This window comes from Trachypithecus francoisi, unplaced genomic scaffold, assembly GCF_009764315.1.
Source record: "Trachypithecus francoisi isolate TF-2019V2 unplaced genomic scaffold, Tfra_2.0 Lachesis_group16, whole genome shotgun sequence".
In the NCBI taxonomy this organism is placed as follows: domain Eukaryota; kingdom Metazoa; phylum Chordata; class Mammalia; order Primates; family Cercopithecidae; genus Trachypithecus; species Trachypithecus francoisi.
In genome coordinates this window covers 76,151,388-76,178,803 of record NW_022681461.1, presented here as the reverse complement: position 1 = coordinate 76,178,803, position 27,416 = coordinate 76,151,388, and the positions used below count along the sequence as shown (strand labels likewise).

At 42.4% G+C, this 27,416-nt stretch overlaps 1 protein-coding gene across 4 annotated transcripts in view; it reads left to right on the top strand.

The window, feature by feature from the left end:
- The window catches only part of PALM2AKAP2 (PALM2 and AKAP2 fusion), a 402,567-nt gene that overhangs the window by 98,870 nt on the left and 276,281 nt on the right, over window positions 1–27,416 (top strand). For all 4 annotated transcript variants that reach the window (XM_033237853.1, XM_033237854.1, XM_033237852.1 and 1 more), the window contains exon 3: window positions 9,422–9,552. In XM_033237853.1, the coding sequence (XP_033093744.1) occupies window positions 9,422–9,552 (131 nt within the window). The remainder of the gene's footprint in view (window positions 1–9,421; window positions 9,553–27,416) is intronic.

Here is a 27,416-nt window from a genome sequence, read left to right as displayed (position 1 = left end):
GATAGTAGTTTTGGCATTCATAAATATTTTTAGAAGACTTACTCACTGCAATATTTAGGAGCATATAGTGAGCGACTCTACAAAATGGAATATCATCACTTTGTATATGGACTTTGAGCAAATTCTATAATACAATAAAAGACCAAAGTATAAAATAGTAAAATACTAGCTGCTACATCCCAGTGATTAGGAAACCTCAAGACACTTTGAACTCCAGGCCAAATTTACCTAAGATTTATTTTTTAAAGCATCTTTAGCTATATGTAGTGTGGCGTAATAATTTCTAAGCATTACAAGTAGAACTAGTAAGCAAAAATAATCTAGCTATATTATTTTTGATGATTATAAAAGGAAAGAATGTATAATCATTGCAAAAACTAAATTAAAAAGTACAGATAAAGAAAAAACGTATGTACTGTATACTTATCATTCAGATAGAACCCATACAGAGGCATATCCTTCTATACTTTTTTCCCCAATATATTTCTGTAGATTAAGATATGTAACCATTGTTCACAGGGCTCACCAACCTGTGGGTAAAATGAAATTATATAACATTCGTATTGAAATAACATTAACCTTTACCTCTTTTTTATGTGGGTTCTTTTTAATTCCCATACAAAAATTTATAATTTTTATAAAATCCCACAGAGCATTCTTTTACTTTAGGATAACTGACTTTGATGTCATCCTTGAAAAGAATGTCTCCATCTCAAGCTCTTAGTTATGATGTTTCTTATACTTCAATAGCATTAATTCATCTAGAATTTTTTTACAGATGAGTTATGCAGTAGGAATATAACTTTACTTTTTACTGATGCTGAGCTGCTTGTCTCAATGTGATTTATTGATTAATTCATCCTTTCCCTCACTGATTTAAATGTCTTCTTTATCACCTACATATTTCAGACTTACATTTGAGTCCACCATTTATGGATTCTTTTTATTCCATTAATCTGCCCATTCCTGTGCCAGTATTGTTCTCATTTAATCCCTGTAGCTTTTTAATATATTGTAATATTTCATAAGACAAGAACTATCATTATTCTTTTGAAAAATTGTCCTGGGTTTTTATTTCATAGAAACAATTATTTATTTTTATTGTTTTTATAATGAGACTTGTGATGATATGGACTTTTAAAAAATAAATCAGCTACTATATCATACCAGAGCAGGATGAATTTAATATTTCCTTCTGTCCCTTGGTTGAATTGCCAGAGATTTGTCTATTTTATTGGTCTGTTCAAAGCCCCAGCACAGAGTAGGTACTCACTACCTACTGCAACATGAATTCCTTGGAGACTGTCATATATACAAACGTTTGCCTGACAGAGTTGGCCCTGTCAGAATCAAATTGCTAATACCACATCTTCAATACATAAACGGCCTTTGAATTACTTATTCATGAGCAGGGAACCCTCTCTAGAGTTGTCTTCTAATCCAAGCTATAAAAATGGTCATTATATTTTGAAGACCACAACCTTTTCTTCCAAGAAAGCTGAATGAAAAAAGATGAAAGGCTGAATTGTGACCCTGTGAAATATTTATTGTCAACCCACTAAGGTCATTTGCTGAAGAGCCCGAAGGTATCAGAAGACTTGCTACAAAGATATTACAGTGTCTTTCCCGGTTTTGAACACTTAGCACTAATTTTAGACTTTTCCTTGTTACTGGGATGTGTGAAAGGCTTATTTCACATTTTAAAATGTTGAACAGATAGGCACAGTACACAGTGTAAAGTAACTTTAGATCTCCTCCCTAATTTCCATACACAGAGCTTGAATGGAAGTTAAAACCTGATTTCTTCTATCAGAAGTCTTGGGTTGGCTTCTCCCTGTGTGGACTGAAGCATATAGCAAAATCTCAAAACCTAACCAAGATCTTATTTACTGGGAGTCAAGAAAGAGGAAGAAAAGAGTGGGAAGGATAGGGGAAGGGGAAGAGGGACAGGACACAGATGAATTGTCTGAAAACACAAACAGCTGTTGCCTCATGCTGAGTTTAACCCATCTTCTGTTAGAAAACTGAATTTAGGCCAGGCGCAGTGGCTCATATCTGTAATCCCAACACTTTTGGAGGCCAAGATGAGGCAGACGATCTGAGGTCAGGAGTTCGAGACCAGCCTGGCCAACATGGTGAAACCCTGTCTCTACTAAAAATACAAAAATTAGCTGGGCTACTTGGGAGGCTGAGGCAGGAGAATCGCTTGAACCTGGGAGGTGGAGGTTGCAGTGAGTCGAGATCACGGCACTACACTCCAGCCTGGGTGACACAATGAGACTCCATCTCAAATGAAAAATAAAAAGAAAAAGAAAAGAAAAGAAAATTGAATTTAGCCATATTCCAACCATCATCCACTAGAATAGCCAATATCAGCTTTAGCCAGATTACAAATGAATGAAAGATACAGAGTAAAAAGTAAAATCATGAAAGTACACAAAGGAATCACAGGTGAATATTTTTATAGTGAGGGTAAGGAAGTCTTATCTAAGTATGACATCAAAGCCAGAATGTGCAAGTAAAAAAGATTGCCAGATATGACTTTATAAAAATAACAAACATCTGACCAGGAAACAATTGGAGACTTATTACAAGTTCTGATTCACCTCCTACTTCCCCACTCTGCCTCACCCACCCTCTCCAGACACGCCTCACTATCTACTGGGGTCACCTCAAAAAGTGGTATCTAGGCTGGTCACAGTATTTCATGCTTGTAATCCCAGTACTTGGGAGGCTGAGGTGGGAGGATCATTTGAATCTAGGAATTTGAGACCAGCCTGGGCAACATAGATTCCATCTCTACAAAAATAAAATAAAAAGTAAAAGAAAGTAAGAAAAGTGACTTCATTACAGTTACCTTAGCTGTAGATGAAAAAGATTGAGTTAGATTATCTCTGTGATCTTTTTTTTAGCTTTAATGATCCAAGGTTTCATATTTGCTAAAGTACAGTGTATGTGCATGATTTTCCAAGAATTCCTCACATGTCAGCCTCCGTGGATGAATAAAAGATATAGCCCTGACTGTGAAGACTCAGAGGCAAGTGGGGGAGAGAGAGCATCAGTATGGAACCCACCATTAGAGGAGCTGAAAAATAGTTTTCCATGTTAGGAAGTGGATCAGCGGCACCTGATGATTTTGTAAATCCTATTTGAGCAAAAAAAGGATTCTTCAGTGATCTTACACAGAGGCAAGATAGCAGAGTGTACCTCTTGGCTTCAAATCCCAGATCCACAGCTCACTCGGTGTGATACCATGGATAAGTCAGTTAATGTTAGCACCTACCTGGTGGGATGCTTGTGAAAATTAAGTGGATTTACATGTAAAGCACATAAAGCAGTAAGAATTCTATAAAAATGATCATATTGTCACCATCATCACCCTGTACTATGGCTGCAAATACCATTTATGTATCTATGACTCCCAAATTGACATCTCCAGCCAATGGCCCTTGAATCCCAGTCGTCCATGTTCAACTGCTTTTCTGACATGTCCACTTAGACGGATATCACTTTCATTTAGAAGCCTCTCAAACTTAACATGCCCAAAATGAAAGATTTTATTTTCTGCTTTTCTATCATTTGTTCTTCTACTCTTCCCTGTCTCCAATTGATGATACCACTAGTCACCCTTTCACTCAAACCAAATATCTATATGTTGCCCTAATCCTTCCCTTTTTCTCAGCCCACATCTAATCTATTACAGGTCACACTGATTCTACCTGCAGAATGTACCACCATGCCTTTTGATTCTTCTGTCTCTCTTCTGTTTCAAGCTAATATGCTCTGTCACTTAAACCATACAATAAACTCCCATCACTTGTACTTTGTAATCCTGCCCCTTGCAATGTGTTCTTCCTATTGCACTTAGAACACACAGCAAACTCCTTAATAAGGCTACAGAATCCTACCTAATCTGGCCCCAGCCTTCTTCTCCATCTTCAATTTGTTCTGCCCTCCCACCCCAGCCTCACTTACTGTGGTCCAACCACTCGGGCATTTGTTCCGGTCCACAAACACACCAAACTCTGTCCTACCACCAGGCTGGTACATTTGCCAGTCCCTTTTGCCAGTCCCTCCACCTGGAACACCCCTCCGGATCTCAGATCTCAACTCGAATATTCAAGTCATCAGAGAGACCTTTCCCACTTTAAGTGTCCTCCCTTGGTCCCTGTTTGTCACATTGTCCTATCTACCTCTTCCTAGGCAGCATCATAGTCTGAAATTATCTTGCATCCTTGTTTATTGGGATGAAGGCTTGGGTGAGAGTAGGGACTTGCCTGTCTTCCTGAGCTGTGACTTCAGGGACTGGCAGAGTTCTTGGCACCTAGGAAAGGGATAAGAGAGCCACTGCTCCTGAGTTGGAGACACAGAAGGAGAGGATGAGGAGTTCTTTTAGATTATGGTATTTGGCCAGCCATTGAGAAAGCTTGTGTATTCTTCAAGCATTTGGATAGTCATAGATCCTCATGCTGTGCTACTCAAATTGTGGTCCTCGGTTTGGCATTGCCAATGACAGCATCACCTGGGAGCTTATTAAAATTCGAATTCCCAGGCCTTATGCCAGACTTAGAGGATCTGCGTCTCCATGGGTGGGTCCTGGAATCTGTCTTAGGAAGTTCTCCTGCTGGTTCTTATGCATACTAAAGTTTGGAAAACTCAGTTCTTGTTTTTGTTTTCCAAAGCTGGCCAGGCCAGTAGAGCAAGAAACAGAGTTACTTTGGGAGTTCCCTCTGTCCTCCTTTCAGAAGCCCCTGTCAAGATCCGCTTTGTCCGGCTCCCAGCTCCCCATCTGCTTGTTCCTTGTACTGACTTATCATGGTGACATTCATTTGACAAATGTGAAGTTTGACAGTCCTTAGCACCTTGGGAGGCCAACTCTGGCCTGAAGTCAGGAGTTCAAGACCAGCCTGGCCAACATGGTGAAACCCCCATCTCTACTAAAGCTATGATACTATGTTAGCTATGATACTTTTTTTTGGATGTATTTAGATAATAAAGGCCACAAACAGAAAAGTTTTTTTAATTTTAGTTTTTTTTATTTCTATTGAGCTCTGCTTCCACTAAATTCTGAAACACTCAGGCAGCCAATACAAGCCAGCACAGTTTAGGGAACCTGTGCTTCGGATGGCGCACTCAGTATACCCCATTCCATTTGGAGACATTTTGGAGACCACATGAAGGGGATCTGGAGTCAGTTAAGGAAGCCTTTTGAGTTGATGATTTCCCGACAGCATGACTTTGGAGCCAAGTGGAAAATCAACTATACTTTTTTGGCTTCTTAAAAATGTCTAAACACCTTTGTGAAACAGGAGTCTCTGAGACCAGGCCTACTGCCTTTTCCAGGTTTTTTGTTTTGTTTTGTTCTGTTTTGTTTTGAGACAGAGTCATGCTCTGTCACCCAGACTGAAGTGCATGCTCTGTCACTGCAACATTTGCTTCCTAGGTTCAAGCAATTCTCCTGCCTCAGCCTCCTGAGTAGCTGGGATTACAGGTGCTCGCCATCATACCCACCTAATTTTTGTATTTTTAGTAGAAATGGTGTTTCACCATGTTGGCCAGGCTGGTCTCGAACTCCTGACCTCAGGTGATCCCCCTGCCTTGGCCTCCCAAAGTGCTGGGATTACAGGCATGAGCCACCGCACCCAGCCCCACTACTGCCTTTTTCTGTTGGAGCCTCTCTTCCTGGCTCCTCCTGTGGGGATGTTCTTAATGATATCATGCCTGTATCAAGAAAAGAGATGGAAGTAGAGGGACATACACCTCTGGGTGACCAGAGTCACCAGGCTGCTCTGGCCAGAGCTACCTGCTGATGGTGGCAGCTAAATTGGTGAGCAGTAAGGGGCTAGAGCCTTCATGTGGTGGCAGGAGGCACTGTGTGAAGAAGAGGAGAGAGAACATTCCAAGAGAGCCACTTACGTTGCAAGAAGTTGTGGCTGCAGAGCATCCCTGCTGGGGTGGAGACAGCCAGGACTGTCCACAGCTGCCTTTCTAGAAGGGTCCACACCAACGCCAAGGCTTCCAGGATATCTGTTTCCCAGAATTCTAAGGTTTTTACTCTCTGTGGTTTGGACATCTTTAGCACAGGAAGCACCCTGAAAGTGTGGTCCCTATCCCTCCCAAATAATTAAGAGTGAAGGAAAGTTGAGAATTTCCCAGTTCATCCATTTACTCATTCATTCAAGGGAATTGGGCTACAGTTCCATTGACTGAATGAATAAATGGATGAATTAGGAAATTCTGGGTGACACAGTGAATGCAAAGGTGGATAAAGGACAGTCCCAGCCTTCAAGGAACCGGCAGGCTACAGGGGGAAACAGATGTAAAAACAGAATTTGAGGATACTATGAAAGGGCCATAGAGTCTGTCTCAGAGCCAGTAGAGGTGGAAGGCTTCTCTGGTGGTATTTTACTTGTTCTTTCTTAGGTAAATAAAGCAGAGGCCAAGGGAACAGGACGAACAACAATAGTAAACATTTCTATAGTACTAAGTATGCGTGTGGCCCTTTTAGCCCATAAACTCCTTTAATCCTCATAACAACCCTCTGAGATGGGCACTGCTATTGTCTCCATTTTACAGATGAGAAAACTGAGGCTCAGTGAGGCGAAGGAGCCTGTTCAAGCCCACTCAGCTGGTAAATGGCAGACTGGTTCCAGAGCTCAGGCTGTTAGCCACTGTTCAGCATGGCCTCTTGCAGTCTCTACCCGATTCCTGAGAGTAAATTTTAGAGCCAAGTTATAGTTCAAGAAAAGCAAAGCAATAATCATTCTTCTACTTCAGAACTGCTACCAATTAACAATTTATTTTGTGCCTACACCAGATTAAACATCTGAATAAAAATATAAAAACATTAATTGATTAAAAAAATGGCCTCTCATAATGTGCAAACAGGGTCTGTCTGGGAAATTCTGAGAGGTTTATGTGGAGAACAATGGTTCTGAATTTTTTGTAGAAAGAGCAACCGATTTGCCCCACCCTTTCCCATTTTCCAATGGAAAAGAATCTCTGATAAAGCTTTGATAAGCAACCAACGTAAACAAATTGTACTGCACTCTTTTACACATGATTTTATATTATCAAACAATGCCCTATAATGTAAAAACTGTACATTTTAATACTTATCCTGGTGGTAGATGCACACTATTTATACAGAGCACATTCAACAGGCAGCATGTTACCAATGATGCATGACTGTTTACGCATATTGGGGTGTGGGGGTGACTCCTGTCTATAATCACTGTAAGAGTATAGTTAGGAATAATTCTATGTGAACAAACTCAAGTCTTTAAGCCTAATTATTAAAAAATTACAGGTCAAGTACCATAAACTTGCCTATGTGCTGCAAGAATAATCAAACAGATCTCTACAAACAATGATTTGTAATGAAAAGGCAAGAATAACATCAGTAAAAACCATGGTCACCTGAACCCACACTGATGCTATTTTGTCAACACAGAGTCTTTCCTGGAAGTGCAGGAATTCCAGGCTGATTGAACTTGTTCCTGGGCATGGAGCAGGGTGTCTACAGCACCAAATGACTCCTGGACTTCTCAATAGAATGGTGAATCAGGACCATTAGTGAAGTCTAACTTACTAATACTAAGTGTTGGTAATTTTTTTTTTTTTTTTTTGAGGCAAAGTTTCACTCTCGTTGCCCAGACTGGAGTGCAGTGGCATGATCTCAGCCCACTGCAACCTCTGCCTCCTGGGCTCAAGCGATTCTCCTGCCTCAGCTTCCTGAGTAGCTGGGGTTATAGGCACATGCCACCACACCGGGCTAATTTTTAGTAGAGACAGGGTTTCTCTATGTCGGTCAGGCTGGTCTCGAACTCCCGACCTCAGGTGATACGCCCGCCTCGGCCTCCCAAAGTGCTGAGATTACAGGTGTGAGCCACCGCGCCCAGCCCAGTGTTGGTAATTTTTAAAGACTCATCTTGTAGGTTCATAATAAAATGCCCTTAATGCTGCATACAAATGAGAGTCTATGGATTTGTGCATCCTTTGCTCATAAGAGCTTCAGGGAGTCTGCTCCAAGCCTGCATTCCCTGGCTCTCAGTCGTTAGAAGAGTTCTTTCCTTTCGCCTTGCTCACCCTGCCTGATGAGATCAAATGAAATTCTGGACAGGGGTGATGCCAGTGAGCCAGGGAGCCAAAGAGCCAGGGCTTTACTCTGTGTTAGCTGGCTTCATAGCCGTTGCTCCTGCTCTTCCTTTGGTCACTTACTGTTTCTGGGAAGAATTGGTCATGTGCCCTGCATCCTCACTGTAGTCTCCTCTGGTGACCACTGACCTGCCCACGGTCATGCTCACTGGTCCTCAGCCATGAGGCACAGGGTCAGTAACTGCTGCCGTCAGCCATCTAGGGACCATGTAAGTGGAACCTGAATCAAAATTATGCTCTCACATCTACCTCTCCTTGCTCTTCCTTTTAGGGAATTTCAACATGCTTTTTTCCTGAACTGTTTTCATTTCCCCTCTCAAAGCAGTAATTGCTGCCTCCAAACCATTGACCTGAAACAAAAGCTTTTTATTCCACTGTACCGTATTGTAGTACACTTGCAAATGTGGGATGTATGGTTTTTTTGTTTGTTTGTTTTGTTTTGTTTGTGAGACAGGGTCTCATTCTGTCACCCAGGCTGGAGTACAGTGGTGCGATCACAACTCGCTGCAGCCTTGACCTACATGGCTTAGGCAATCCTCCCACCTCAGCCTTCCCAAGTAGCTGGGACTACAGGCATGTACCACCACACCCAGCTAATTGTTTAATTTTTTGTAGAGACAAGGTCTCACTATGTTGCCCAAGCTGGTCTCCAACTCCTGGACTCAAGCAATCTTCCTGCCTCCCAAAGTTTTGGGATTACAGACATCAGCCACCGTGCCGACCTAGGGGCATATGATTTTTATAGCATTTGGAGATTATTGCTGAAGATGATTGGGAGTCATTAAAGAAGGGAGTAACTGAAGAAGAGGCATGACAATCTTTTTAAAACACTTTAATATGGACCAGATGTTAGGTGGTCTTAGAAAGTTTTTTAATTAAATTGCAGTTGCATAGAAAAATATTCTTAATTTTTAGAGACTCCTACTGACATAGTATTGGGTAAAATATGGCTGTTATTTACTTTAAAATCATTTGATGAAAAGTATATGGTAAAATATGGCAAAATGTTCATAATTGTTAAATCTAGATGAGATTACATGGTCATTCATTTTTAAAATTTTTTAATAATAGAAAATGATGTAGATATAAATCTCTTTGGGTGTTGGTCTAGAGGGAAGTAGGGAGCCAAGTTAGTGAGGAGGCGAAGGCAGTGATTCAGGCAGCGCTGGTGAAGGGTGAAGCTAAAACAGCACCACCGCAGAGGGAGAGGAGAGTGTGGACTGAAAAGTATCATCTTGTCTGTTGTCTTTCCTCACTCCCACAGTCCAAAGTGCTTCGGGAGAAATGGCTGCTGCAGGGCATACCCGCTGGAACTGCTGAAGAGGAGGAAGCCAGGAGGCGGCAGTCTGAAGAGGATGAGTTCAGAGTCAAGCAACTTGAAGATAACATTCAGAGGTAGGTGGATTCCAGCCAGGGAACCCCTGCGACAGTTTTTTGGTGCAGTAACCACTGCTCTCCTCTAGGTGGCCTTTCTCAATACTGTTATCTTCTCCTGTACTTCACAATTTTCTTGCTAAACAAAACACAGTGATGTTGTTTAAACTTTTCCACATGACCCAGAGTTATGACACAGAGTACTAATTAGTTTTTATTTTTATTTTTAACTTTTATTTTAAGTTTAGGGATACAAATACAGGTTTGTTACGTAGGTAAACTTGTGTCATGGGGATTTGTTGAACAAATTATTTCACCACCCAGGTATTAAGCCTAGTACCCGTTAGTCATTTTTCCTGATTCTCTCCCTCCTCCCTCCCTTCACCCTCTGAAAGGCCCCAGTGCGTATTATTCCCTTCTATGTGTCCGTGCATTCTCATCATTAGTTCCCACTTGTAAGTGAGAATATGCAATATTTGGTTTTCTGTTCCTATGTTAGTTTGCTAAGGATAATGGCCTCCACCTCTATCCATGTCCCTACAAAGGACATGATCTCATCCTTTTTTGTGGCTGCAGAGAATACTAATTATTGCATTGGGCTGTAATACAGCACAGTGATGGCTTCATGGGCCCATGAGGTGTTGTGAGCAGCTTGCCCCTTCAGGTGCTCCCTTTGAGTTCTTATATTAACTTTCATCTTTTTCCTCCTTCGGGTCAGGTTGTTAGTTGTAATTGCTGCTGTAGTGAGTCTGTTTTCAAATTTGCTATATTTGGTCAATTCGAAATGGGAAAACTGTAGTCAACAGTCTTGGGATTAAAATGAAGAGTGTGGAGGTGCTGAGTGAGAGCTCGTGGTTATGTGCCCGTGCTCTACAAATTCACTTTGCATTGTCTGCTTTCACTGCTCAGAAAGTGGTTTCTTTATGGTTCTCAACCAGGATCTGATCATTTCAATCTGGGAGATAAGCGACCTGTCTGTGGCCAGTGACTGGTCAGGCTCACACAAGAGCAATAATGTAGGTTTTTACTTGGGAGCTATAGCCACACCAGGTCCCAGGACACCTAGCTAGAGAGATATGAGATAGGGATGGAAAGTGGTACGCATAGATGCTTTAGAACCAAATCTATCCCTCCAACCCATCCCACCAAATTCTGCCTGAAATCTCACCATCTGGAGCTTCATCTCTGTCTTCTGAGCTTATGGGCTCTCTCTCTCTCTCTCTCTGTCTGTCTTTTTTTTTTTTTTTTTTTTTTTTTTTAGGAGGAATCTCACTCTGTCACCAGGCTGGAGTGCAGTGGCATGACCTCGGGTCACTGCAACCTCTGCCTCCTGAGTTCAAGCGATTCTCCTGCCTCAGCCTCCCTAGTAGCTGGGACTACAGGCACCCGCCACCATGCCCAGCTAATTTTTGTATTTTTAGTAGAGACAGGGTTTCACCATGTTGGCCAGGATGGTCTTGATCTCTTGACCTTGTGATCCGCCTGCCTCGGCCTCCCAAAGTGCTGGAATTATAGGCATGAACCACTGTACCCAGTATGAGCTCTTTTAAAATACAAAGGGTAATAGCTAAACTGCTACCAGCCACTTACAACCAACAGCAAATGAAGACTCTGAGAGCACCTGTAATAGTGTCACTAAAGGGAAAAGCAAGCCGAGTAAATCCCAAAGGCATACTTCAGACTACGTCCCTACTTTGCTTAGGTCCTCATGCATTTTAAAGAGCTTTCAGAGCAGCTTGGCTAAACATTGTTTGTGAAGGAAACGAGCCAAGCAAAAGTTTGGAGGGTTTGTATATACATATACATATATATACTCACACACACCCGTGTACATGCACATGCTTTTTCTTAGAATACAAAGGATAAAGGCTAAACTGTTTCCAACCATTTATATCATACATATGTATATCATATGCATATATATAGAGAGAGTAGGTGTTATTATAGACAGAAGGCAGAAAGGATTTGGAAAATAGGATAAAGTTAGTTACATGACCTTTCCTATTTTTCTTTTTGTTTCTTTTTTTAAAGACATAAGGTCTCACTCTGCTGTCCAGGCTGGACTGCAGTGGTGCAATCATAGCTCACTGCAGCCTCAAACTCCTGAACTTAAGCTCTCCTCCCACCTCAGCCTTTCAAATAGCTGGGAATAAAAGCTCATGCCACTGTGCCTGGCTTTTTTTTTTTTTGGTAGAGAAAGAGTCTCACTATGTTGCTTAGGCTGGTCTTGAACTCCTGGCTTCACGTGATTCTTCCCTCTCAGCCTCCCAAAGTGTTGGGATTACAGGCGTGAACCACAGTGTCCATCCTTTTTATTTTTCTTAAATGGCATTGGGAAACATGGTCTTCCAATCAAATTGGCAGTTTAACCTTGGCTTGAATGCAAATATGTTGTTATTATGGTCCAATAGGTGGTAATTTGCACTTGTAGTATGAGCCATTGCATGGCTAGAGTTTTAAACTGAGACTCAGTTTTTGTCTAAATCGACCATTGGAATGAGGTGTTGCAAGTTAGGGGCTGGTTTATTGTTCAGGTGGTCATAATCATACTCAGAAAAAAATTGTTAAAGGTCTTTTTATTCTTTAAGTCAATGGAATAAAGAGCTCACTCGGCTGGGCTCGGTGGCTCAAGCCTGTAATCCCAGCACTTTGGGAGGCCGAGACGGGTGGATCGTGAGGTCAGGAGATCGAGACCATCCTGGCTAACATGGTGAAACCCCATCTCTACTAAAAAATACAAAAAAACTAGCCGGGCGAGGTGGCAGGTGCCTGTAGTCCCAGCTACTCGGGAGGCTGAGGCAGGAGAATGGCGTGAACCCGGGAGGCAGAGATTGCAGTGAGCTGAGATCCGGCCACTGCACTCCAGCCTGGGCGACAGAGCAAGACTCTGTCTAAAAAAAAAAAAAAAAAAAAGAGCTCACTCAATGTATGCAGGCAGTCTTGCCCATTAAGAGCTGGAATCCCAAGCCAGAGGAAGTAAATCACAATAGCCTGCAGGGTTGGATGGTGAGGTCTGGATTCAGGGGCCATTTCTTCTGTCCTCATCATGACTTTGGGCCAAATGGGCACTGGATATGTGCTGGGATGAACTGTGCTCCCTGGAGCTGCTCTCTGTAGGAGCAGGACTGTGGTGAGCATCATTTCCTCTGCATGGCCTCCTGAGGGAGGAGTTTCTTCCTACCCTGGAAGGCACCTTCTGCTTCTCTTCATCTTGCTGGCATCTTCTCTACCACAATGTTTATTAGTGTCTTTAATCTTCAATCCCATAGGAAGAAAGAGCTGTTATCTCTCTTCCCATAAAGGACATTCAGTCACCTAAGACATTTCCCTGTAGTTGAACATAGCTTAGTTCTCGCTCACAGAATGACATTTGAATAGTTCTAAAGGCTCATTGCAAACATGAGCACCCCACAGTGTTACAAAGTCCCTGTGGATTGGCTGGCATGGCTCTACTGATAGGGCTGAGCTCACCTAAGTGACTCCAAGCTGCATGTTGCCTGAGTCCACTCTTGTTTACCCTGCACTAACAGGCTAACCATGATGCCGTCTCTTTCTGGCAATGGGAGAGGTACAAGAGGACTGAACAGAAACAAGGCCGAGGCTCAGAACTGCCCACAAGCCATCTGCCAAACCAAGTCAACGAGCAAGCCCAAAACCAAGGGAGGAGACAGCCAGCCAACTTTTAGTGGAAGGAACACAGATCAGGGAAGGGTGAAGGATAGGGACAAATAATTCAGTCTTCCAGAAGCATGATTGTTGAATTGAAAACTTCAAGCATTCGGGAAAATGGACCGGCATTAGGGAAACTACAGAAAAGCCATTTAAAAAGAAAGAGGACTGGTTGGGCACGGTGGCCTATGCCTGTAATCCCAGCACTTTGGGAGGCCGAGGCAGGTGGATCACCTGAGATCAGGAGTTCAAGACCAGCCTGATCAACATGGCAAAACCCCATCTCTACTAAAAATACAAAAATTAGATCAGTGTGGTGATGGGCGCCTGTAATCCCAGCTACTCAGGAAGTTGAGGCACAAGAATCGCTTGAATCTGGGGAGCAGACGTTGCAGTGAGCTGAGATCACGCCCCTGCACTCCAGCCTGGGCAACACAGTGATACTACATCTCAAAAAATAAAAATAAAAATAAAGAGGACTAACTAAAACAATGCAAGAATGCAGAGAGAAAGGAAGAAGAGAGTAAGAGAATATAAGTGACTTCAAGATCAAAGTTACGATCTGATCTTTATATAATAGGAATCTTGAAAAGTATAAGATCAGATACAGAACCATTAAATAAAGGAATTTTAAGGGAAACCTTTACTCAAAGCAAAACATTAATCTGTAGATCTTTAGATTTGGGCCCACTAGTCTAAGTCACCCCCAGCAATCAATTAGATTTTCCTAAAGAGATACATCAACTATTTGCAATCTATAAACTGTATTAGTACAGTTGTGCCCTGAAAGTATTTTCATCCTTGTTGTTGAACTAAGAATAGCTTGAAGACACTGAAGGAGAAATAGAGAATGGTAACCAAAGAACAAGGAACATTTCTACAAAAAAAGACTAAGGGAAATTGGGTCATTTAGTTTAGCTAACCAAAAGATAATGGTATCATAACTCAGAACTTCAGGTGTAGGTAGGATCTAGGTCATTCTTTAATTCTTTATGTGTAGGCCATTTTGAATATGGCAAAGACTTCCAATAAAGCATGCAAATTTCTACTTAGACAGATGTCTATTTCCCTAGGTACTTCCTAGAAGAAAGAGCATAATCACCTTTTAATTCTAATTCTGTGATTCTTTACAGTGCCAGTAACTGTACAAGAAGTTCCAGGTTTACAGACATGTTTTTTTTTCCAAAATGTTATTTATAAATTGGTGGTGGTTTGGAAGGGTGACTGTTGTTTTCTGCCAGAATTATTATATGTGGTGCTTAGCTTTTGAGGGCAGCCCACAAAGAAGGAAGGAATAGAAGAAGGAAGGATGGAAAAATGTAACTAGAATATTAAACCCTGGGCATTAGAATCACTTGGGAAGGTTTTAAAAAATAGGAATTACCAGGCCTCATTCTAGGAAATTTGGATTTAGTGACCCAAGTAAGGAGTCCTGTAATCTGTTTTTTAAAAGGGCATTCCAGATAATTCTGTTGTATGGTCAGGTTCAAGAATGATTGCTGTAAATGGAAAAATTGATAGATCATAAATGAAATCCCATTTTTAATACCTAGAAACCCCCCAGGAGAGGGGGAAGTAAATCATGTTTATGAGAAAACTGGCTTCACACACAAGGATAAAGGACATCCCAACCCTTGATTCAGACTGTTTCTGAGCCTTCCTACTTTGACCCAAAGAAATGTGAAATCTGCTTTGGGGATTCCTGTAGGTGAGAGTAGCTTTGGCTTAGAACTGAAATCTCTCCTCCATAGGCCCCACAGTAGAGCCAAGCTTTCATTTGAAGTGGATTAGAAACAGCCTTGGTTTACCAGGCTAAGGATGATCCAGGTCGGGAAAACTGTCCACTTTACCAAAGGCCAGAAAATTCTACCATTCTTCTAAGATTTCTTGCTAAAATTCAAAGTAATGTGGTCTTGAAGAGGTGACACCAAAGCAGCTGCAAAGGAAGAGGAAAACCTGGCTGCCACCATGGAGAAATAGGTAGTCATTCTTTTGCACAGCTTTTCCCTGGGTAATGTCAGGAGTATATTTTTGGCTCCCTGGAAACCAGAATTAAAATAGGCTAAATAACATTGGGATTGTTGAAAGCAAAATCTGTAGACGTTTCCTTTTTTGACTTTTTTGAATGTCCACATCTTCTGAATGCTTTGCTTCTTATTGGAGTGACATATTGAGAAAGCCCAAGAGATTGTTTCTGGCTTGGGCCCATTGCCAGCCATTGTCCACGCCAGTACTGTGTGTGGTGGGTCCCTGGCGGCCGCATGTGGACCTCAGATTGATACTCTTAGAGATTTTAGGTAGTTAGATCCACATAGCCCTGTTTACTTCATGTCTGTCCCAAGTATCAAGTCTTGTTCCTGGCCTTGTTACTTTCCCACTTAAGATTCTCTTTCATTTCATTGGGTTTTACTAAAGTGTTTAAAATACAGGGTTTTAAACTTCCTTTTATTAGTGAGAAATATCGGGAAAATTTGTCTCCCAACCTTATCAGTTGGGGTCAGACCAACCTCAGTGAAGATGAGAAACTTCATGAGTATTAAATGAAAATGGGATGAGCTGTCACAAAGCCAGGGTATTAATTCTAGCTCTGTTGATCATTTGCTGTGTGACCTTGGGCAAGTCTTTCACTCTCTCCGGTCTCAGTTTCCTCATATCTTCAGTGAGAGATCTCTTAGGATCTTCCAGCTCTGGTATTCTGAGTTTCTCTAATTTGAGGAGTTGGTTAGAGATCTCTTTTCTCAACAATGTACCTGTGCCAAGGAATGTTACTGTTACAGAAGGAAGTGGTTTTGCAAACGGGTCAGAGTGGAGGAAAGAGGTTGAGTTCTCAAAAAGCAAAAGGCTAGGTATAAGTAACTGATTCATCACAGAGATGACTAATTCATCAGAACAGCTGTCTGTTCTAAAATATGTCATATCAAATATTCATTGAATAAAATATTGAAGTCTCAGTTGCTAACCTAGAGAGAGCCAAGCAGCTTTAAAAAAAAATCAGGATGCAAGTGTACTCTTCTTTTCCGCATTGGACCTATAATTCTCTGAGTACCTGTGTGGGTCTCTGGCAAATACCAAAATTCACTTAATTTTCCACATTGTTAGGAGGCTGAAAGCCAAAGACGTAGAGACATCAGGCATAAGCATGTGTATCTTATTAAGCATCTGTATGTTATGTGGTGGGGTTTGGCAACCAAGAAGATGACAGTTACTTACAACTGTTCTAGAGAAGGCAACCACTGAAACGTTCATTGGAATCACAAAGGGGGAGGGCGGAGCAAGATGGCCGAATAGGAACAGCTCCAGTCTCCAACTCCCAGTGCGAGCGACACAGAAGACCGGTGATTTCTGCATTTTCAACTGAGGTACTGGGGTCATCTCTCTAGGGAGTGCCGGACAATCGGTGCTGGTCAGCTGCTGCAGCCTGACCAGCGTGAGCTGAAGCAGGGCGAGGCATCACCTCACCTGGAAGCGCAAGAGGGAAGGAAATCCGTTTTCCTAGCCAGGGGAACTGAGACACACAACACCTGGAAAATCGGGTAACTCCCACCCCAATACTGCGCTTTAAGGAAACAGGCACACCAGGAGAATATATCCCACACCTGGCCGGGAGGGTCCCACGCCCACGGAGCCTCCCTCACTGCTAACACAGCAGTCTGCCTTGATCGATCCCCAAGGCAGCAGCGAGGCTGGGGGAGGGGCGCCCGCCATTGCTGAGGCTTAAGTAGGTAAACAAAGCCGCTGGGAAGCTCGAACTGGGTGGAGCTCACAGCAGCTCAAGGAAGCCTGCCTGTCTCTGTAGACTCTACCTCTGCAGACAGCGCACAGCTGCAGTCCAATAGGGAAAGCAGCGGGGGCCAGTGCAGACGCGAACAACTCTGTCTGACAGCTTTGGGGAGAGCCGTGGATCTCCTAACGCGGAGGTTGAGATCTGAGAACGGACAGACTGCCTGCTCAGGTGGGTCCCTGACCCCTGAGTGCCTAGCTGGGAGACATCCCCCACTAGGGGCAGTCTGACACCCCACACCTCACAGGGTGGAGTCACCCCTGAGAGGAAACTTCCAAAGGAAGAATCAGACAGGTACACTCGCTGTTCAGCAATATTCTATCTTCGGCAACCTCTGCTGCTGATACCCAGGCAAACAGGGTCTGGAGTGGACCTCAAGCAATCTCCAACAGACCAACAGACAGTCCTTCTGACTGTCAGACGGAAAACTATCAAACAGGAAGGACACCTATACCAAAACCCCATCAGTACGTCACCATCATCAAAGACCAGAGACAGATAAAACCACAAAGATGGGGAAGAAGCAGGGCAGAAAAGCTGGAAATTCAAAAAATAAGAGCACATCTCCCCCTGCAAAGGAGCGCAGCCCATCGCCAGCAACGGATCAAAGCTGGTCAGAGAATGACTTTGACGAGATGAGAGAAGAAGGCTTCAGTCCATCAAACCTCTCAGAGCTAAAGGAGGAATTACGTACCCAGCGCAAAGAAACTAAAAATCTTGAAAAAAGAGTGGAAGAATTGACAGCTAGACTAATTAATGCAGAGAAGATCATAAACGAAATGACAGAGATGAAAACCATGACACGAGAAATACGTGACAAATGCACAAGCTTCAGTAACTGACTCGATCAACTGGAAGAAAGAGTATCAGCGATTGAGGATCAAATGAATGAAATGAAGCGAGAAGAGAAACCAAAAGAAAAAAGAAGAAAAAGAAATGAACAAAGCCTGCAAGAAGTATGGGATTATGTAAAAAGACCAAATCTACGTCTGATTGGGGTGCCTGAAAGTGAGGGGGAAAATGGAACCAAGTTGGAAAACACTCTTCAGGATATCATCCAGGAGAACTTCCCCAACCTAGTAGGGCAGGCCAACATTCAAATTCAGGAAATACAGAGAACGCCACAAAGATACTCCTCCAGAAGAGCAACTCCAAGACACATAATTGCCAGATTCACCAAAGTTGAAATGAAGGAAAAAATCTTAAGGGCAGCCAGAGAGAAAGGTCGGGTTACCTACAAAGGGAAGCCCATCAGACTAACAGCAGATCTCTCCGCAGAAACTCTACAAGCCAGAAGAGAGTGGGGGCCAATATTCAACGTTCTTAAAGAAAAGAATTTTCAACCCAGAATTTCATATCCAGCCAAACTAATTTCATCAGTGAAGGAGAAAGAAAATCCTTTACAGATCAGCAAATGCTTAGAGAGTTTGTCACCACCAGGCCTGCCTTACAAGAGACCCTGAAGGAAGCCCTAAACATGGAAAGGAACAAGCGGTACCAGCCATTGCAAAAACATGCCAAAATGTAAAGACCATCGAGGCTAGGAAGAAACTGCATCAACTAACGAGCAAAATAACCAGTTAATATCATAATGACAGGATCAAGTTCACACATAACAATATTAACCTTAAATGTCAATGGACTAAATGCTCCAATTAAAAGACACAGACTGGCAAACTGGATAAAGAGTCAAGACCCATCAGTCTGCTGTATTCAGGAGACCCATCTCACATGCAGAGACATACATAGGCTCAAAATAAAGGGATGGAGGAAGATCTACCAAGCAAATGGAGAACAAAAAAAAGCAGGGGTTGCAATCCTAGTCTCTGATAAAACACACTTTAAACCATCAAAGATCAAAAGAGACAAAGAAGGCCATTACATAATGGTAAAGGGATCAATTCAACAGGAACAGCTCACTCTCCTAAATATATATGCACCCAATACAGGAGCACCCAGATTCATAAAGCAAGTCCTTAGAGACCTACAAAGAGACTTAGACTCCCATACAATAATAATGGGAGACTTCAACACTCCACTGTCAACATTAGACAGATCAACGAAACAGAAAGTTAACAAGGATATCCAGGAATTGAACTCAGCTCTGCACCAAGTGGACCTAATAGACATCTATAGAACTCTCCACCCCAAATCAACAGAATATACATTCTTCTCAGCACCACATCGCACTTATTCCAAAATTGACCACATAATTGGAAGTCAAGCACTCCTCAGCAAATGTACAAGAACAGAAATTATAACAAACTGTCTCTCAGACCACAGTGCAATCAAACTAGAACTCAGGACTAAGAAACTCAATCAAAACCGCTCAACTACATGGAAACTGAACAATCTGCTCCTGAATGACTACTGGGTACATAACGAAATGAAAGCAGAAATAAAGATGTTCTTTGAAACCAATGAGAACAAAGATACAACATACCAGAATCTCTGGGACACATTTAAAGCAGTGTGTAGAGGGAAATTTATAGCACTAAATGCCCACAAGAGAAAGCAGGAAAGATCTAGAATTGACACTCTAACATCACAATTAAAAGAACTAGAGAGGCAAGAGCAAACACATTCAAAAGCTAGCAGAAGGCAAGAAATAACTAAGATCAGAGCAGAACTGAAGGAGATAGAGACACAAAAAACCCTCCAAAAAATCAATGAATCCAGGAGTTGGTTTTTTGAAAAGATCAACAAAATTGACAGACCGCTAGCAAGACTAATAAAGAAGAAAAGAGAGAGGAATCAAATAGACGCAATAAAAAATGATAAAGGGGATATCACCACCGACCCCACAGAAATACAAACAACCATCAGAGAATACTATAAATGCCTCTACGCAAGTCAACTAGAAAATCTAGAAGAAATGGATAATTTCCTGGACACTTACACTCTTCCAAGACTAAACCAGGAAGAAGTTGAATCCCTGAATAGACCAATAGCAGGCTCTGAAATTGAGGCAACAATTAATAGCCTACCCACCAAAAAAAGTCCAGGACCAGATGGATTCACAGCTGAATTCTACCAGAGGTACAAGGAGGAGCTGGTACCATTCCTTCTGAAACTATTCCAATCAATAGAAAAAGAGGGAATCCTCCCTAACTCATTTTATGAGGCCAACATCATCCTGATACCAAAGCCTGGCAGAGACACAACAAAAAAAGAGAATTTTAGACCAATATCCCTGATGAACATCGATGCAAAAATTCTCAATAAAATACTGGCAAACCGGATCCAGCAGCACATCAAAAAGCTTATCCACCATGATCAAGTGGGCTTCATCCCTGGGATGCAAGGCTGGTTCAACATTTGCAAATCAATAAATGTAATCCAGCATATAAACAGAACCAAAGACAAGAACCACATGATTATCTCAATAGATGCAGAAAAGGCTTTTGACAAAATTCAACAGCCCTTTATGCTAAAAACGCTCAATAAATTGGTATTGATGGAACGTACCTCAAAATAATAAGAGCTATTTATGACAAACCCACAGCTAATATCATACTGAATGGGCAAAAACTGGAAAAATTCCCTTTGAAAACTGGCACAAGACAGGGATGCCCTCTCTCACCACTCCTATTCAACATAGTGTTGGAAGTTCTGGCTAGGGCAATCAGGCAAGAGAAAGAAATCAAGGGTATCCAGTTAGGAAAAGAAGAAGTCAAATTGTCCCTGTTTGCAGATGATATGATTGTATATTTAGAAAACCCCATCGTCTCAGCCCAAAATCTCCTTAAGCTGATAAGCAACTTCAGCAAAGTCTCAGGATACAAAATTAATGTGCAAAAATCACAAGCATTCTTATACACCAGTAACAGACAAGCAGAGAGCCAAATCAGGAATGAACTTCCATTCACAATTGCTTCAAAGAGAATAAAATACCTAGGAATCCAACTTACAAGGGATGTAAAGGACCTCTTCAAGGAGAACTACAAACCACTGCTCAGTGAAATAAAAGAGGACACAAACAAATGGAAGAACATACCATGCTCATGGATAGGAAGAATCAATATTGTGAAAATGGCCATACTGCCCAAGGTTATTTATAGATTCAATGCCATCCCCATCAAGCTACCAATGAGTTTCTTCACAGAATTGGAAAAAACGGCTTTAAAGTTCATATGGAACCAAAAAAGAGCCCGCATTGCCAAGACAATCCTAAGTCAAAAGGACAAAGCTGGAGGCGTCACGCTACCTGACTTCAAAGTATACTACAAGGCTACAGTAACCAAAACAGCATGGTACTGGTACCACAACAGAGATATAGACCAATGGAACAGAACAGAGTCCTCAGAAATAATACCACACATCTACAGCCATCTGATCTTTGACAAACCCGAGAGAAACAAGAAACGGGGAAAGGATTCCCTATTTAATAAATGGTGCTGGGAAAATTGGCTAGCCATAAGTAGAAAGCTGAAACTGGATCCTTTCCTTACCCCTTATACGAAAATTAATTCAAGATGGATTAGAGACTTAAATGTTAGACCTAATACCATAAAAACCCTAGAAGAAAATCTAGGTGGTACCATTCAGGACATAGGCATGGGCAAGGACTTCATGTCTAAAACACCAAAAGCAACGGCAGCAAAAGCCAAATTTGACAAATGGGATCTCATTAAACTAAAGAGCTTTTGCACAGCAAAAGAAACTACCATCAGAGTGAACAGGCAACCTACAGAATGAGAGAAAATTTTTGCAATCTACTCATCTGACAAAGGCTAATATCCAGAATCTACAAAGAACTCAAACAAATATACAAGAAAAAAACAAACAACCCCATCAAAAAGTGGGGAAAGGATATGAACAGACATTTCTCAAAAGAATACATCCATACAGCCAACAGACACATGAAAAAATGCTCATCATCACTCGCCATCAGAGAAATGCAAATCAAAACCACAATGAGATACCATCTCACACCAGTTAGAATGGCAATCATTAAGAAGTCAGGAAACAACAGGAGTTGGAGAGGATGTGGAGAAATAGGAACACTTTTACACTGTTGGTGGGATTGTAAACTAGTTCAACCATTATGGAAATCAGTATGGCAATTCCTGAAGGATCTAGAACTAGATGTACCATATGACCCAGCCATCCCACTACTGGGTATATACCCAAAGGTTTATAAATTACTCTACTACAAAGACACATGCACACGTATGTTTATTGCGGCACTATTCACAATAGCAAAGACTTGGAATCAACCCAAATGTCCATCTCTGACAGACTGGATTAAGAAAATGTGGCACATATACACCATGGAATACTATGCAGCCATAAAAAGGATGAGTTTGCGTCCTTTGTAGGGACATGGATGCAGCTGGAAACCATCATTCTTAGCAAACTATCACAAGAACAGAAAGCCAAACACCGCATGTTCTCACTCATAGGTGGGAACTGAACAATGAGATCACTTGGACTCGGGAAGGGGAACATCACACACTGGGGCCTATCATGGGGGGGGGGGAGGGATTGCATTGGGGAGTTATACATGATATAAACGTTATGCACATGTACCCTAGAACTTAAAGTATAATAAATAAATAAATAAAAAGAAATCACAAAGGACGCTTGCTTGGGATTCATTGTGTTCTTCACATTTGCTATTTTTAACTTGTGATTCACTGTTCTTTTGAGCAGGAAGGGGAGCACTCCACAGTGGCATTCCACATCTATGCACTTCCAGCCTGGGTCCCCATCCCATGTTCAGCCACATTTGGCAATGCAGCCCAATTATTGTTTCCATTCTTTTGCTTCCTTCCAAAATAAAACTATATATGCTATGTATACAGTAAACTATATAGTAGTGTCACTATATTGTGTAATATTTCCTGGTTTGTCACTCCCTTCTGGATAGTGGCCTAGCTTTTCTGCCTCCATTTAATTCATTAATTTTCTAATTTAAGCCTCATAATACTCCCATGAGGTAGTGATGATGATGGTGATGATGATGATGAGAGAAGAGACGCACAGGAGGTATAGTAACTTGTTGCCGCCCCTAAAAACATTCAATGGAAGAACATACAAGATGAATGAAAAATAATTAAAAAAAAAAATAAGTGAAAGAGCAAGTATTTGAACTCAACTCTGCCTAATTCTAAAGCATGTTCTCAAAAATCTCAACAGAAGTTATTTTAAGCTAAAATTTTTGAGACCTCTGATATTGAGTGCAATTACACTAACGTTCACCTCGTGATGTAGGAGGGACAGGTAATGTGATTCTCCCTCCTCAACCTCCACACACACTTCTTCAGAAGACGGTGCGTCGGATGCACCACGACCCTGGAGGTGCCGGTCTTCAGCCTTTTGTGGTTGGTCATCGTGATGGTGAGACTGCCCCCTTCAGGTTCTTTCATGAAGTGCAGGTTTCATTTTAGGCTTGGCTCCCTTCTGTCTCTTTTGGAAGCCCTTTGTTCCTGATAGTACTTTCTAGCCTGTGTACAGTCTAAACCGCTGCTAGAAACAGTGTGTGCTTCTGAAAAGGGCTCCAGCATAGCAAACTCACTAGAAAGCCAGACCTCAGAGCTTGACCAAACTTGGTTGGAGTCCTAGTTCTGTATTTACAAGTTGTTTGATCTTGGACAAGCCATGTAAACTCTCTGAACTTAAGTGTCCTCACCTGTACATTGGGGAAAACTAGACCCACCTTCCAGTGCTGTTGTAATGTGTAGAGGTCAGATGTGTTTGTGAAGTGCCAAGAACAGCAGGCTGTCAGTAAGAACAGTGCTGTTGGCTGGGCACGGTGGCTCATGCCGGTAATCCCAGCACTTTGGGAGGCCGAGGCAGATGGATCACCTGAGGTCAGAAGTTCGAGACCACCCTGGTCAACATGGTGAAACCTCGTCTCTACTAAAAATACAAAAAAATTAGCCAGGCGTGGTTGCAAGCGCTTGTAATCCCAGTTACTCAGGAGGCTGAGGCAGGAGAATCACTTGAACCCGGGAGGCAGAGGTTGCAGTGAACTGAGATCGTGCCATTGCACTACAGCCTGGGCATCAAGAGCAAAACCTCGCCTCTAAAAAAAAAAAGAATACTGCTGTTGTTATTGTTGTTTCTTCCATCCCCCTAGAACAGGGTTTCTTAACAGCTGTGCTATTGACATTTAGGGCTGGATAGTTATTTGTCGTGAGTGGCTGTCTTGAGTACTGCAAGATATTTAGTAGCATCCCTGGCCTCTACCCAATGGTTTCCAGGGGCACCATCACCCTTTCACAGTCATTATAATAAAACATGTCTCCAGACATTGCTGAATGTTGCCTTGGGGGACAAAATCTCTCTGAATTGAGAACTACTGCTCAAAAGCCTGGCCTTATGTGTATTGATACTAAGATGAAAATCTCACCACCAAGTAGTTTCATAATACAGAACCCTAAAAAGATTTATGAAGATAACATTAGTGATTCTCAGTGCAAAATGACAAAGTGTTTCAGTTGCTTGAAAATATAGGGTTTCTCTTAAGCACTGAGCCATGAAAGTCTGTTCAGAGTTAAAAAGAAATAGTTGCTTTTTTGGTTTTTACATTCAATATTGTGCTGCTTTTGCAAAGGCAATAACTTTATGACAGTTCATAAAACCATAGAATCTTAGAGTATGCATAACTGACATGTTACGTGGATCAACTCCTATCTAATTCTTGAATTTGCAATGAACATAATGAGTGGGAGTCAAAAAACAGTCTCTCCCCAAACCCTGAAAGTGACAGGAAACTCATTTACTTGCAAAATAAAACCCAAGTCTATACTGCAACAACTGTCATTATTACAGAGGATCCTTCTTTGGGGTGAAAGTTTTGTTCCCTGCAGCTCCTATCCGCTCTCTGATCCCTGCCCTATCCTCCAAGGACCACACAGAAAAAGCCCTCTTCGCTGACTGAAAAAAATCTAGATGCTTGGGGTTTGTGGTCAGCTTTGGAAGCTGGCACAGGTAAGGGAGGAAACACTCTTAAACTGCAGTCCAGCAGTTCAACATTTCATGTGTGTTACTTAGCAACAGTAGCAGAACGCCTGCCAGATGTACCAGAGTCATCGTGCCTCACTCGGGTTTTGTAGGATCCATTATAATCACCTCATTATTGGTCTGGTAAATTGGATTTAAAGTGCCCAAAACTATGAAAACAGTAGAGAATTTCTTCCATACACCAAGGCCATGTAAGAGCCGTATTTGGGAAATGCATGCATTTTCCAGCCCTCAGAATAATTGCTGCGATGGAAGGAATGCTGCAAAGTCAACTTTTTTGGTAGCCAGTTCTAGGCTTTTTGGCCTATGATTGCCACACCCCAAGTTTTCTCTCTACAAAAAGCTTTGATAATAGTCTTTTTCCAATTTTAGGTCACCTTGCATAGCCCCTTTAGCTTGTAACGTGATCATTTCCAACCCTTCTACATTCTTGATGGAATGAAAACATCAAGCCTCCTGCTGACATACTCTTCCACAGTTTTCATGAAATATGCATTTTGAAGGCAGCAGACTAGATAGTGTCTCAGTCCTTTCCAGCGATCTTCCAGCATGGAGGTCTTATTTGGTACCTCCATCACAAGGGCTCGGAGCCAAGATGATCTCTTGAGCACAATCCCCACTTCGTGTTTCCCCTTTTCACTGTGTAGACCACAGGGAAGAGTACTGTGGGACCTGAGGCTGCTTGATGCTCATCAAGACCTGCTTCCTCCAGCCTTCCCAGCTTCTCTTTCCCTCAGGTCTAGGCGTGGAGCCCTCCAGGACAGCGAATGGGTGACAAAATACACAAGCCGTCTCTGAGCATGGGATTTTGGCCCCTTAGCAAACGCATGCAAGGATGCTAGAAAAAATACTCATCTTCTTTCTGCTATCCTAAAACCAACTTCCAACATCAAGAATTTTTTTGGATCTCTCACCCAAAGGTATAAACCTTAACAGTGGGAAATGCAGACCAGGCGAGAGGAAAGGGTTACATACTAAGAGATGACTTAGATTTAGGTAGGTGGATCAGGAGAAGTCTGCCTGCATCCTAGTTCCCATCCTTGTTTTGGGAAACTCTTTCTAGCATAGTTGGAGTACATGTTCAGTTAAACTTGCAAAGTGAAAAATGAGGGAATGGAGGCCTAAATGTGACTCGCCTGAGGCCACACACAGAGTGAGGAGATGGCGGTGTGCTTCCTGCTGAAGCATATCCCACATCTCTGCCAAGCCTTTTTATCTCCTTTGAAACAGAATCTCTAATGGAATAAACCACTCCAGGGATCCTAGTGTCTTGTGTTTGTTCCTCTTATGCAGAAAGGCAAAGGAAAAAAATTAAATAATATCCGAATACCGCCTAGTGCACAGAGAGTACCTATGAAATTACAGGGACACTGAGCCAGCAAAGAATGTCCCCCTGGCCAGGGTGCCTGGAGGAAGACTTTTAAGCATTACCATGCTGTGCAGCATGGGGCTGCCAGCTTGACCAGATTCTAACTGGAAGGATCAGACATCTTTAAAGACCAGTAGCATTCAGGGCCATTGCTGGGCCACATGGCTCCTTTGTGCAATTAGAAAATGCAGTTCCGGCTGGGCGTGGTGGCTCAAGCCTGTAATCCCAGCACTTTGGGAGGCCGAGACGGGCGGATCACGAGGTCAGGAGATCGAGACCATCCTGGCTAACACGGTGAAACCCCGTCTCTACTAAAAAAATACAAAAAACTAGCTGGGTGAGGTGGCGGGCACCTGTAGTCCCAGCTACTCGGGAGGCTGAGGCAGGAGAATGGCCTAACCTGGGAGGCGGAGCTTGCAGTGAGCTGAGATCCGGCCACTGCACTCCAGCCTGGGCGACAAAGTGAGACTCCGTCTCAAAAAAAAAAAAAAAAAGAAAAGAAAATGCAGTTCCACAGGGTAGGCACCACTTAGCCACTGGCTGGACTTCAGCCTCCTTTGTTCCCTTGGCTGGCATCTTGGGCAATAACAATCTGTACAAGCATGCATCATGGCGCCCCTGGCTTCTTGGTCTCCATGTACCTCCTTCTTGTTGGTCATTAAGGTTATGCCATTTTTCCCCCCATTATTAAGTAATGTCAGGTAAGGCCTGAGGAGATGGAGATGAAGATTTTTACAGGTTGCAGGGGAACACTGACATGCCACTCATCGTTTTGTGTGTGTGTGAGACAGAGTCTCACTCACTCTGTTGCCAGGCTGGAGTGCACTGGCGCAATCTCAGCTCACTGCAACCTCCATCTCCTGGGTTCAAGCGATTCTCTCCTGTTTCAGCCTCCTGAATAATTGGGATTACAGGCACCCGCCACCATGCCAGGCTAATTTTTGTATTTTTAGTAGAGATGGGGTTCCACCATGTCGGCCAGGCTGGACTTGAACTCTTGACCTCAAGTGATCTGCCCACCTTGGCCTCCCAAAATGCTGGGATTACAGGTGTGAGTCCCCGCACCTGGCCATCACCCATCAATTTTTAAATGGT